This window comes from Ahaetulla prasina, chromosome 4 (assembly GCF_028640845.1).
Source record: "Ahaetulla prasina isolate Xishuangbanna chromosome 4, ASM2864084v1, whole genome shotgun sequence".
In the NCBI taxonomy this organism is placed as follows: domain Eukaryota; kingdom Metazoa; phylum Chordata; class Lepidosauria; order Squamata; family Colubridae; genus Ahaetulla; species Ahaetulla prasina.
In genome coordinates, this window is record NC_080542.1 from 150,816,427 (window position 1) to 150,830,013 (window position 13,587).

At 59.2% G+C, this 13,587-nt stretch overlaps 1 protein-coding gene across 4 annotated transcripts in view; it reads left to right on the forward strand.

Annotated features, from left to right (window-relative positions):
• The first annotated feature begins 1,845 nt into the window (after window positions 1-1,845).
• The window catches only part of SMARCD3 (SWI/SNF related, matrix associated, actin dependent regulator of chromatin, subfamily d, member 3), a 40,114-nt gene continuing 28,372 nt past the window's right edge, over window positions 1,846-13,587 (forward strand). For 3 of the 4 annotated variants that reach the window (XM_058179340.1, XM_058179339.1, XM_058179342.1), the window contains exon 1: window positions 8,697-8,936. Coding sequence is in view for 2 of the 4 variants with exons in the window: in XM_058179339.1 (XP_058035322.1) it covers window positions 8,859-8,936 (78 nt within the window). In the remaining 2 variants the exon portion in view is untranslated. Of the gene's footprint in view, window positions 1,981-8,696; window positions 8,937-13,587 lie in introns of those variants that run through there. The other variant, XM_058179341.1, reaches the window with a different exon arrangement.

Below are 13,587 nucleotides of genomic sequence, written 5' to 3' on the forward strand. Positions count from 1 at the left end.
CCTCCTGGGTTTTGCGGATCCTCCAAATTCAGAAGGCTCCGGCGGGCCGTGCCAGGCTGCATCTCCCCAGCAACGGGATGGCATTATACGGTTCCCATGGAAACTCCGGCGGCGGCGGCGTAGCAGCAGCATTGGGAAAGGCGGGCAAGGAACCGGCGGTGGCGCTTGGCAGCCTGGCGGAGCTGCGGAGCTCTTTGTCTGCCTGAACGGCCAGGGGAACCCGCTGCTGGCTGAAGGGCTCCGGCTTCCGGGAGGCGCGTTGGCAACCTGGCGGCGGAGCCACCTACCCAGCGCCCGAGGACCGGTTGGCGGAGTCCGGCGGGCGACTGGCACTTCCGTGGCCGGCCTGAGAGGCACTCAAGAGCCGGAGGAGCGCTGGGCTGAGGCCGGGAGGGGGCTGCAGCAGCCCCGCCGCCGCCGCAACAGCAGCAACAGCCGCGGCAGGGTAAGTGAGGATGCTTCTTCCGGGAAACCCCCGGAGTCGGCCGGGGGAGGGCGGCTGCCTCACCCCCCGGGAGCTGGTATCAGCCGAAAGACTCGGAGAAGCTGGCACCGAGGGATGGGCCAGCGAGCAGCACCGGGAAGCCCTTCTGGCCAGCGCCGCAGCCCAGGAGGCTTCTCCACATGGTGGGGGGCGGGGGCTTCGGTGGGGGCTGGGCCCTTCATTTAGGTGCCTTCTGCTAGGAGAGACCAAGCCCAGATCTTTTCTTTTTTCTTTTTTCTTTTTTCTTTTTTTTCTTTTTTCTTTTTATTTCTTTTTGTCACAACAGTATACATAAACAAATGTATAGATAAAACAGCATATCTTGAAGAAAATATATATATATATAATTAAAAATATGCATCAACTATATTAATTGGATATAATGAAAGAAAACAATAGGACAGGAATGGTAGGCACTTTTGTGCTCTTAAGCACGCCCCTTATAGTCCTCTTAGGAATGGGGTGAGGTCAATAGTAGACAGCTTTTGGTTGAAGATTTTGGGATTTTGAGTAGAGACTATGGAGTCAGGTAATGAGTTTTTTTCTGTTGGCATTCAGAAATTTTCTGTTGGCATTCAGCCTCAAGATGGGGAGGGGGCCTCCTATTCTTTTTCCCCACTCTCTTCTCCTCTTTCTCGTTCAGCGCTGGCTTGGGAGGAGAGTCCCAGGCACAAGCCCCAAAGTGGGTTCTCTGTTTATTTCAGTGGGGCTGTTTGGGTTGCCCTCCGGAGCCGGGCATGGCTTCCCCAGCCAAGTGTGTGCCTGGTTTCCACACACGGTGCCCTTACACACTCCCCACCACACACACACTCCCTGCAAGGTCCCGTTTGCTTCCTTCATCCCGGCTGGCCCTGTGGGAGGCGGATGCCAATAGCGGCCGTCTTTCCAGGGCATCCTTTGCCACAGGGGCTCAGTGAGAACGACGGGCATGCGTTTCTCTCTCTCTCTCTCTCTCTGTATTTGTGTGTTTGTCTCTCTGTGTGTGTGCGTGCGTGCGTGCGCAGCTAGAGCTTGCAACGCCTCTCCCTCACTGCCCCCCTCCTCCTCCTGGGTTTTTGCGGGATCCTCCAAATTCAGAAGGCTCCGGCGGGCCGTGCCAGGCTGCATCTCCCCAGCAACGGGGATGGCATTATACGGTTCCCATGGAAACTCCGGCGGCGGCGGCGTAGCAGCAGCATTGGGAAAGGCGGGCAAGGAACCGGCGGTGGCGCTTGGCAGCCTGGCGGAGCTGCGGAGCTCTTTGTCTGCCTGAACGGCCAGGGGAACCCGCTGCTGGCTGAAGGGCTCCGGCTTCCGGGGAGGCGCGTTGGCAACCTGGCGGCGGAGCCCACCTACCCAGCGCCCGAGGACCGGTTGGCGGAGTCCGGCGGGCGACTGGCACTTCCGTGGCCGGCCTGAGAGGCACTCAAGAGCCGGAGGAGCGCTGGGCTGAGGCCGGGAGGGGGCTGCAGCAGCCCCGCCGCCGCCGCAACAGCAGCAGCAACAGCCGCGGCAGGGTAAGTGAGGGGATGCTTCTTCCCGGGAAACCCCCGGAGTCGGCCGGGGGAGGGCGGCTGCCTCACCCCCCGGGAGCTGGTATCAGCCGAAAGACTCGGAGAAGCTGGCACCGAGGGATGGGCCAGCGAGCAGCACCGGGAAGCCCTTCTGGCCAGCGCCGCGGAGCCCAGAGGGGACGGGGAGGTTCAAAGCCGGGGACCCTCCCAGGCGGAGAGCTCCGCCTTAGCCGTTTGGACCCCGCCTAGCTCGGGCCACAGCCAGAGAGAAGAATCGCGCTTCTCTCCCGCCGAAACAAAAGGCCACGCACCTTTCCTCTTATTCTAGCCCCGAAGCCACCCACCCCAGACCTGAGACTAGGTGGGTGGGGATGGTTCACAGGGCTGCCTCGCCTTTTTCCGCCCGCTGCTCACGGGTGGGAGGGGGGCAAGGATGCTCTTGGTCAGATCTGCAGCTGACCCGCGCCCCCCACCCCCTTGGAAAGGCCTGCGGCTGGGCCAGGTGGTCATGGGCTGTTCCACACAGGGGGTTGGGGCACTCTCTGCCGCCTCGACGGCAACAGCAACAGGACCTCAGGACAGCCTTAGCCCACCGACTGGTCTGGGGTGGAGTGTGACCTAGAAGGTAGCATCCAGCTATCATTACTCCCCCTGGGTCATCAGTCCAGACAAGAGAGGCTTCCATCTTCACATCTCATTATCATTTTCTGCTGATGCGAAAAGGTCCTGTAAGGCCTGTGTTACCCACCCTGATGGGCTCTCTGTCCTTCATCAGAACTGCCCGGAGTCAGCTGGCCACAGGAGAAGCACCATGTCCCAAGACATCCACCCACCTCCTGTCAGATTTTCAGAGATTTCAGTGGGGCTCACCTATCTTTGCCAGCCCCCAATGTTCCTTTGGGAGATTCCTGGGTTTGGAAGAAAGAACTCCAGCAGGCAGATGGGCTGGTTGTGGGGTGGGGGTGAGGTCTCCAAAGAGCATTGCCTGAGACTTTGCTAGAATGGACCAAAGGCCCCTGGATTGGTGATGGGATCCACTCTCGGCCTTGGTGTCCTTGGCAGCCAGCTGTGGGGCGGGGGGGGGGAAGGGTGAACCGGTCCCCACAGATGCTCTTGAATCCATAAATTGGTCAGCCACTTTTTAAATCCTTGATCCTCCCAACACGATTGACAGGGTAAAAGGATGTAATTTAAAGGGGTAGCACAGCATGTGGTAGCGCACATGATATATCAAGTGGTGTGTCCACTGACAGGGGCCCTTCTGAGACGGGAAGGCACAGATGGACAGATGTCTGGTCATGTTGTGCCTCAGGCCCTGAAGGGGTTAAATGCCGTGGGGAGGGGGCTTCTGCTGGCTTGTCCTCTGCAAATGGCCACTTTAAAGCCGAATTGTGTGTGTGTTGGGGAGGAGGGAAATGGCCCCTGCCTCCCCCCCCAAGGTTTATTCATCTAGCATCCCCTCACCCTTTTCTTTTAGGGACCTCAGTGACTCTCGACTTCCATCTTCCCCACCTGAGCAGGATGGCACCTTTGAGGGACAGCCTGTGCAGCAGTTGCCCGATCCCTTCCTCCCCTTGGGAGTTTGTACAGCCTTTGCTGCCCCCCCCCCTATGCACATCAAGAGGTGCAGTGGCATTCCCAGGTCTTCCCAGCAGCTGGGACAGGAGTGAGCACTCTGAGGGACAATGCCTCCAAAGAAGAGGGCTGGGTAGAGGAGAGAGGGATCTGTGGCACTTGGAGGAAACCCAGAGCCCGGGGCTACCTCCCCTCCCCCATGGCTGGAGGCCAAGAAGGGATCCGGTGGGTTACCAAGGGTAAGGAGAGAGCCCTTGGCCACGCCTCCTGCTGAACTTCTGTGTGGTGCCATTGGTAGCGAAGGACCGGTCCTTTTTTGGTGGCCCTGGGGGTTTTGATGACTGAGAGAGTCTGGGGGCTTTTGCCACGGGGCCAAAATAAAAGGTTGGGGAATGTGGATCTCCTGCGGGATGGGGGGTGGGGCGGGGCATGTCTCATGCTCTACTTGTTGTCTGTTGGGTGGCTGAAACAATAGGGGGGGGGCTTGTCCAGGGACAGGATTTGCCTCCCTTTTCTCTGAAATCTCCCTTAGAAAAGGGAGGGAGGTCCAACCTGGCTGGGGGAGTGGGGGGCAGAAGCCCCTCCATCCTTGGAACAGAGCCCTCTTGGCTCTCTGGGACTCCCTCGTCCCCCTTGCCTGCAGTGCAGGCCTTTTGGAGGGTAGTTGGGGTGGGGGACGAAGGCCCTGTTGTAGGAGCTGCTCCTAGGAGGCAGTTTGGGATCAGCCCAGCTGGCCTTCTCCCTTGGCAGCCTCCAGCAGAGAGAAAGGGGGGGTTGTCAGGAGGGGGAGGCTTCCCTTCCTTAAGCCCATCACCTGGGTGGGTGGGTCTACATCTGGCCCCATTCCGCTCGCTCCCACTTTCAGGGTATGGCTCAGGAAAACTGTGGTGTGTGTGCGGGGCTGGGGGAGAGCTTTCCGGGAAATCTATTTCTGCCCAACCCATCTGATCCTACGCTGGTTCACTCTTGTGACACCTCCAAAGGCCCCTTTTCTGTTCCAGGACGAGCGAGGCAGAGTTCCTAGTCCTGGGCCGACCCCTCCACCCCCGAAAAGTGAGGACAGATCCCATGATGGGAGACTGGCAGCCTCTGGGAGTCAGATCTGGGGTGGGGTGGGGTAGGGGAAGGGGCACCCAAAGAGGAATAAAGGAGCTCCAATCTCCCCCTCCCACCACAAAACAGGCCAGGGGTGGGGTGGGGCAGATGGGCCCCTGATCCAGCATCCTCAAAGCCTGCAGTTCTCCACCTGTGGTGGTCTCCTGGGAGGGGGGGTTCCTAAGAACCTTTCAATGTGTCCACAAACAAAGTCAATTCAATATTTTAACCACGCTCACTTTTTAATTTCTAATATACATGGATAGAGGTCACCCCCTTGGTCTTTTTTTTTTTTTTAAAAGAATGTGGGGGTTCTGAGACCCTAACCCCAATTGCTACTCCAGGCCAAGCCCCCCTCCCCACTAGAGGCAGAGGCAGGTCTGGGTCAGCTATTCCCCCTGGGCTGGGCTTTCAAACCTCTGGCCTCTGCCAAGGCCTGTCCTGCCTGCTTGGGGGGTATCATTGAGTGTGTGTGTAGGCATGTGCTGAGAGTTTAACCCAGTTCCTGAGGATGTTGGGGGGGGGGTGTTCTGACCTGCCAGGAGTGGCATTTGATCTTCATAGCCGGGGCCCACAGGCCAAAGTCTCTGACCTCCCCCCGCCCTTCCACCAGTTGGCTGATCCCTTGGACAAGTAATTTAGCCAGGTGTATGTGTGTGTGTGTGTGTGTGTGTGTCTCAAGCTGGCCTTGGCAGCCGGCAAAGGTGTTCCCTCCGAGGGGGCTCCTCGGAAGCTGTGGGGTCTAGCCCTACCTGAGCCTTATGGCATTCCTTGGCCTTCGAAGGGTCTTGTGCCTCAGTGCCAGGCCGCCCCCTTCCAAGGTTATGGGTCTGGGTGTAGGATCCCTGCTACTCTTGACCTTCAGAGCAGGAGGCCCCCCTAAGCTTTGCTTTTGCAGTGGGGAGGACTTCCTGGCCCATAGCTGGTTGCTGCCCTGGGACAACTGGCCGGCCTAGAGAAGAGATGGGCTTGATGACCTTTGTCTCTCCAGGGGTTGCTGCATTATAACCCCCAGATCCACAGGAAGCATGGCAACCTCTCGGCTGTTTGTTGTCCCCCCCCGCCCCACCCTTTCAGGTGTCTGTCTTTTGTGACTCAGCATGGAAAGTAGGATTCGGGCCTCCCTTGAAGGACACCTCCTTGGTCTTCTGCATAGACTAAGGTGCCTAGGTGGGTCTTTCTGGGTTTGGGGCTCTGCTCCAGCCACTGAGGATCCTGAGGGGGAAGGGGCATCCATTGGTCCCATTGCCAGGTTTGTCCCATCGTCTGTTGAATTTCTGACCTTACTGTTAGGTCCCAGGCTTCTCTGGGGCCCCTGAGAAACCAGGGCTCACGGGGCTTAATCCTTGGGCCAGAACTGCAGTAACATCCATTCCCGAATCGGGTTGGTCTTGGCAAATTGGTTGGCATGAAATCTTCTCCAACAGGGTTGCTCCTAGTAGATGGCAGGAGTTCTTGCTTGGCCAGGCCTGCCAACCTGCCACTGGCTCCACCATTCGAAAGAGGCCCCTTGTCTTAGGGTGGGGTGGGTGGGGGAGGCCAGGTGCTCCAACTGGCACCTCTCTGGCAGGAGGAAATCCCACCCACCCCTTTCTCTGCTCCCCTTTGCTGTTTAACTGCAGATTGGTGCTTCCTGGGTTAAGCCTAGAGAGAGGGTAGGGGCTGCCCCACCCCCAAGCAAAGACTACTGTATATGCAGAAAGCAGAAGCTCTGGCCCACTTGGTCACCGATGTCTATGACATGAAATTCTCAGTCCAGGGCCACCTTGTCCCAAAGGTGCTTTTTTTTCAAGAGGCAGCTGGACTTTCTGGGTTTTCTTTGAAGACATTTCGCTTCTCATCCAAGAAGCATCTTCAACTCTGACTGGAGGGGGGTGGGGAAATGGAAGCCTCTTGAAAAAAAAGCACTTTGGGGACAATTTGTCCCTGATGCCATCCCTGCACCGGTCCAACAGCCTTGGCATGGCTGGGCCCCAGAGCAACTCTGAGTGGGAATCTGCCCGTCTTGTGGCCCCTGGACCCTGGATATTTTGGGGCTGCCCCACTGGAAAGACCACCAGGGCTGGGAGCAAAATCCCTGCTTCTCCATTGGACTGAATGGGTTATGCTTTCAGAGGGGAGGGCTACGGGGAGAGCCCCCACTAGAGAACGCAGGCATCCTCCTTCTCCACTGCAGACTCTTAACTAGGCGGGGATTTTCTTGACCCAGGACACTTGGCGGAACTGGAGCCACTTTGACAGAGAGCTTTGCAGGACCAACAGATGTCTTCATCACATCTGGCGAAGACTTAGGGGAGCCCTTCCTTTTCTGCTCCAGTGGGCTGGCGGCATGGGTGGGTGTCTGCACCGGTGGTTCTATGGGTCTATGCCAGAAGCATCACTTCCCTTCCTTTGGGCTCTGCTCAGATGGGTGGGGGAGCGAGGGGGACACGCCGGGATGGCAACCTTTCCTGGATTCCATCTCCTAAGCAGCAACTCAGAACTGGAGGCCCGAGGCATCAGTGGACAGCAAAGGGAGCCAAAGTTGGCCTGCCAATTGGGGGGGGTAAGGGAGGGGGGAGATGCTGCCTTCCTGGTGCATCCAGACCAAGTGGTCGGTCCCCCAATAAGCGGAGACTGAAAGGGTGTGGTGGCGATACGTCCAATGATTCTCGACGCAGATGGCCCTGAGGGTGGGCACCCATGGTGGTGGCAGTGGAGGAGAACATGGCCACCTGGTGGGGGGGGGCAGGAGGGACCGAGGCCACGCTTCCATCCGTGGGAGGGGGCTGCCCTCCCCACCCAGAGATGTGGCGACCGGGAACTGACCAGGAACCGGCTACTTGCCTCCCAGAGAGTCAGGGGGTGGGTGGGGGTGGGCTTGGACAGAGTCGTGGGGCTGGCATCGCGCCCTGCAGGGCAAAGTCGCGAGACGCAGCACAGGTTGCCCGAAGGGTGGGGTGCCAATGGCCACGCCTGGGGCTGGCCAGGGCGAAGAGGAAGGGGCAAACTAAAGCCTCCCCGCCGGCTACGAAGTAGTTACCACCCGTCCCCTTTTTCCCTTAGTCCGCTCCGCTGACCTTCAGAAGAATGGGGGGGGAGGGGGGAAAGAAAGCGTCGGCACTGCGCATGCGCCTGCCTTGCTCCCTCTCCACCGCGGGAGCCCGGTAACGGGGCGGGCCAATCAGAGGGGCGATGTCGGAAGGAGCCCAGTGAGTGGGGGTCAGCCCCCCCCGCTCCCTCCCCTCCGCTTGGTCCCTCCCCAAACGAACTTGAGCCGAAGGGGGGGGCGCGAGGGGGATTCCCTCCCTGGCCTCGGCCCTCCTGGGGTCCCTCCGCCTCGGCGGGAGAAGCCGCCCACCCCCACCCCCCACCCCGTCCGGCAAGAAGTAGCTCTCCGCCCGCTGTCCCGGGAGCTGATAGCGCCGAGAGTTCACTGGCCTTGGGTACCCCGCCTGCCCGTTACCTGGCAACGCTGCCTCTGTTGCCAGGGCGATGCGTGCTCCGAGATGCCGGCGTACGTTTCCGCGCTCCGGCCACCGGCGGCAGGGCAAGGTGCGGGAGCGGACGCAGAGGGCGTCTCCTCCACTCCCTCCTCTTCCTCCTCCTGGCTCCCGCGGGGCCACCGCCTGGGCTCGGGCCGGGGGTGGGGTGGGTGTCGCTGCTTCCGCGTTACGCGGGACAGCGGGCGGGTGGCGGATGCCAGCTCGGCTCTTTCGGGTGACCGCGGCCTCTTCCCCGTCCGTCGCCCCAGGACGGAGAGCGGCAGCTGCCCGGCCTCGCCGGGAGTCCGGGCGGCCAGCCAGTGTGCTGAAGGATGAGGCCCGGAAGCGGCGGAGGGAGGGGCGCGACGGCGGGCAGGCAGTCCTTGCGTGTCCGGGGAAGGACGGGCAGACGGAGTTGCCGGCGAGGCGACGGCCAGGCTCCGCGGTCGCCGTCTCCTCGTCTTCCTTGGGCCTCGGCTGCCCTCCCTCCGCCCGCGGCGCTCCCGACGGACCCGCCTTGTCCGCGGAGGAAGGCACTGGGCTGCCGCCGCCGTGGGCCGTCGCGCCCGCCCTGCCGGGGCCCCTTTTCCCCGCGCTCGGCCGGCGGCGCTGTTAGAAGTGCGAGTGGAGCGCCCAGCTAAGGGCTCGGCTGGAGCGAGGGGGAGAAACGGCCGAGGAGGAAACGGGGAAGAAAGGAAGGCGGCCGGGGGACGGCCGGGCCGGGCGGGGAGAAGCGGAGCGAATCCCATGGCCGCCGAGGAAGTCACCGGGGGCGCGCGGAAGGCCACCAAAAGCAAACTTTTCGAGTTTCTAGTCCATGGGGTGGTGAGTAGGGAAAGTTAACGGACTCGGGGCGGCGGGAAGCGGCCTGGGGAGTGGCGGGAGATGCGAGCGACCCGGCCGGAGGGTAGGGCGGAGGGTGGGGGAAGGGTCACCGCCCCTCTGCCCCCAGCATAGGCTTGGGGAGCAGGTGCGTAACCTGGGGGGGCGTGCCGGGAAGGTTTTGCTTCCCCCCCCCCGTCAGACTCCTTCCCGGATGGTGGGGGGGAGGGTCGAGGTTTCCCACCCGCCGTTCCTCTTGGGGTCACCAGGTGCCAGCTGGGCACTTTCCTGCTGGAGCAGAGGGGATGCCAGGTGGAAAGGGAGCAGAACTGGCGGGGGCACCTCAAGCGAAAAGTCCAGCTGCACCCTGGGGGAGCCCTTCCGAAGGTGGCCCTGCTCTGCCCCTGCGGGCGACCCCTGTCTACTGCCTGCTGCCTTAGCCCATGTGGCCCTGCCGAAACCTTCCCTCTCTTTGCCTGGTTCTTCTTGTCAGTGCCACCATGGGGCCCCGAGTTCCACCACAGCTGCCAAAGGACGCTGGGGGCAAATAGATGGGCCCTCTGGAATCCAGGGGGCAGAGGACCCCAATGCAGCATGGGTTGGCACCTGGAATTGGGCATTTGTTTTGTCTTGGCGGCTGCCCAGGAGTCTGGCCACTGAGGCCAGCAGCTGGTCAGTGCTGAAAGTTGGCTGACGTCCTGAAGGGTTTGGGGAGACTTGTGCCCACTGCCTATGGGCGGAAAGGGGGCAGTTCTGATCACAGGAAGCAACTTAATCGGAAGCAGGATGCGCAGGCCTGGTGCCTGGAGTAGGGTTTGCCCTGGGGCGGGGAGCAGAGGGGTGCTCTTTGCTCACCCCACTCCAGCCCTCTCCATCCCCTGCTGCAGCCCCAGCTGGTGGACCCGGCTGGCAGCAGCATCTTTGGGGCTTGGTTGCACCGTTCCCTGAAGCCCTTCTGGGGCCAGGAGGGCCTGCAGAGCTGTATCTCTTAGCACAGAGTTCCCCAAGTGGCCTGGAGGGGAGGGGGGAAGGGAAAAGAGGGGATTATTTTGTGGAAGAGGCAGGTGTGTGCGTGAGCACCCATGTGAGTGTGGCCACGAGCATTTGTATGTGTGGGGTCCTGAGTGCCCGTGATACTCCTGTGAGACCCCTCCATGACTCTCACAGGTGGAGGGCTGTGCTGGTGCCCCAGCTGGTCACTCAGGTGGCCCAGCCTGGTAGTGGGCTCTGCCCCAAAGGTTGTGGGCCCCTGTGTTAGATGGTATCCAGATGGGAAGACCTCCTAAGGCATTAAATCAAAGCAAAGGGAGCCCTTTAACTTTGCAGGGCCTGAATGGAGCCTTTCTAGTGTGTTTCTATCAAAAAGAAGACCCTGTCTTATATTTTTTTGAACCCCGAAATAAACGCTTGGCCTTATTTTCAGGGAGGTCTTATTACTTTGGGGCGCATGGAGCAAGATGGGGCTCCTCTTGCTGTCTTACCTGTCTCCCTAACCCTAACCAGAGGAAATGGCGGGGACCCGCTGCATGTGCGGTTAAGTATTTTTGGGGAGGGCTTATTTTCAGGGGGGGGCTTATTTTAGCACATGCGCTCAAAAGCCCAATTGGGCTTATTATCAGGGGATGTTTTATTTTAGGGGAAACAGGGTAGAAGCAGCTTGGAATGGAGTGGAGCTGAAAAGGATATATATATATATAGTATGTTGCCATGGCTTTTTTCTGTCCTGTGGTGGGATCGGAGTTATCTCTTCCTCCCAAACTGCTCCGTTCTTGGGGAGTCCCAGGAGGAAGGCCTGGCCTGGTTCCTTTAAGGGCTTTCAAACCTTTTTTTAAAAATCAAAAATGAAAGAGGAGGAGTTCCAATGGCAGCTTCCGAGACGCCATCGCTCCCAAAGTTGCAGTTGGCACTGAATTTGTGCCAAACTCTCTGCGTCCTGCTGAGTGAAGTTTCTTCTTGGCTCTCATCACCTTAGGGTGGGACAGTCGAGGAAGAAAGGTGGAGACGGAGGAGGAGGAAGAGAAGGAGGAAGTTGTTGGGCAGTCCACAGCAAACCCTGGGGGCATTTGCTTGCCTGATTCACTCCCCCACCCCCAGAGGCTGGTTCTTAGTCTTCCTCCCTCATTTAAAAAACCCAGGAGAAGAAGACAGCCAGATTTTTTTTGTGGGGGGGCTGTGTAGCCCGATGGAGAAGGGCTGCAACTAGAACCTCTGGGCTGGAGAATCTCTGCACCAGTAGTGGGTTCCACTTACCTTCGCTACTGGTTCGGAATCGGGAGCATGCATGCTTGCACTTGGTTCGCTCATGAGTGGCACTTCTACGGGGCGAAGCGGTAGAAACCCACTATTGCTCTGCATCCTTCGGCTTCTGTATGGCAGCTTTGAAACCTGCCGGCTACGAACACCCATGGCCATAGTAATTGCACCCAAACAATAACAGCAACACTATAATTGCAGAGATCGTATTAAAGTAACCACGGCCTGGTCCATGCAGAGCAAGGTTTTGCAAAGCATCCCCATTGCAGCTTGGTGACATTCTCTGGGTCTGTGGCATAGGATGCAGCCTCTGTCTTCCAATCTGCCAGCCCTGGACGTCGCAGGGCTGAGGAGCTCCTAAGTTGCTGCTTGGCCAGGTAGCCGCTGGGAGCGACTGGGGTCACTGTCCCCAACTACCCATTTACCCAGGTGATTTCTAAAGATGCTGTGCTCTCCCCGTGGATGAGTCAGTTGAGTTGGGACTGCAACCTCCTGTAGTCAATGTTTTGCCTTCTAGCCAATCAAAGGATCATGGTGAAGCCTTGGTGAAGCCGGGCTGAGATCACGGCATGTGCCACCTCCAGCCTTCTTCTGAACAGCCTGTAAAACAGAGGAAGTTTAGGGCTGCTCTGGCCTATCACAGGCTTTGTTTCTGTGCATTACACCAGGGTCCCCAAACCCCCACGCCTCCAGTCCGTGGACAGGCTCCAGTCCGTGGTGTGCCAGAAATCAGCCAGTATAAACAAGCATCCCGGCAGCGCTCCAAACCACATCCCCTCCAATCTGTGGGAAAAACCTCTCTTCACAGAACAGGTCCCCGCCCTGCAAAAGATTGGGGTTCGCTGACTTGAGACCCTTGTTCACGTCAAATGATTTATTTCATACTGACAGAGAAGTTGGTAGGTTGCCTGCTTTGTCCCACTTCATGAAGCATCATTTGGAGCCCAGCTGGAGGGCTGAAAGGACCTGCCCCCCCCAACACACCCATGCAAACAGCATCCTAGGGACTAAGGGTTTTTTCTGGTGAGACTGGTCTATCATAATTGGTCTACCCAATTATGGGACGAAGTGTACTACTTCTGTTTTCGCCTTTCAGCCCCAAACCCAGGACCCTTCGCAGGCAGTTGATTTTGCTACAAACTCTGTGTTGAACATCCTAGGGGCTGTTTTGCCCTTTTGCCCACCCAAGAGGAGCATCTCTTCCGGTAACAGGTTCCCCATCTGTCTCCTTGGTCACCCCACTTGCTGATTGCTTTTCTTGCTTACAAAGTTCCCCCCCATCCCATGCCTGGATGGGGTGATCTGAGGCTCTCGCAGGTGCCTCGATTTGGCCATTGTGTCCAGCAGTCCACCCGGCCACTCAGGCCACAGATCCAGACCTCAGTCTGGCAAGGGATAACCATCCAAGCTTTGCTTGACCCCCATGCAGGGAGGGAAGCTACCAGACTGGCTGCCGGTGTGGGAATTTATCCTGGTGTCCGATATCACAACCCGTCATTCTGTACGCTGGATTGATGGCCAAGAAGTGAGAAGGCCGGAGCAGAACATGGTTCAGCCAGTTCCTCCACTCTGCCTGTCATCCCGTCTGCCGGAGGCCTCATGCCCCCTGAAGTGGTTGCCCTCCTTTCCAGCTGGGGCCCTTCTTCCTTCCTCGGGGTGTGGGGGCGGTGGGAGGTGTTCCCTTTCCTCTCAGCTCCCCAGCACCCCGATCCCCCCTCCTCCTCGGACAGCTCACCCTTCTGAACCCAGCCGAAGCCCCAGAGGCTCCCTTGGGCAGCTCTTATTCCCAGGGGCCCACAAAACAGGGCAGAAACCAAGAGACCATTTTTTGATCAGGCTCTGTCGGACTGTGATTGATGGGAAGCAGCTGAGCTTCCTTGGGAGGGAACAACAACGGGCAGCAACAGGTGGACCCAAGTCAGCTGCATGCGCAGTGCCAGAGATGTGGCCAAGGAACATCCTGGGCCAGTTAGACGGGACATGGGGTCCCATTGCTAGCGGATGGAAAGGGGGGAAGGGTTAGTAACAGCAGCAGGTGTGCGCTCTGGGAAGAGGGTTGTGTTGGCTCCCCCAATGCTGTCTCCCCCACCTCCCAGCCCAGTGGCCCCCTGCACAGCTGCCAGCCAGCCATGGGGATGGGGAGTGGAGCAAGGTCCCTAGAGCATGGCCCAGCTTGGTTACCCACCCACCCTCCAGCTGCAGGCAGGGACAGTGCGTGGGTGGGGGAGAGAAGGGGGGGTGAAGGCTGCCTGTCACCTGGGTGACACCCAGTTGGGCTCCGGAACGAAGGAGGGAAGAAGCTGGCCAAACCAAGCGGAGCTATCTGTCCCTTGGGAGAAGGGGCCAGGCCAGAGGCCCAAACGGGGTCTGGAGTGGAGCGTGGGGCGACTGGACCTGCTTC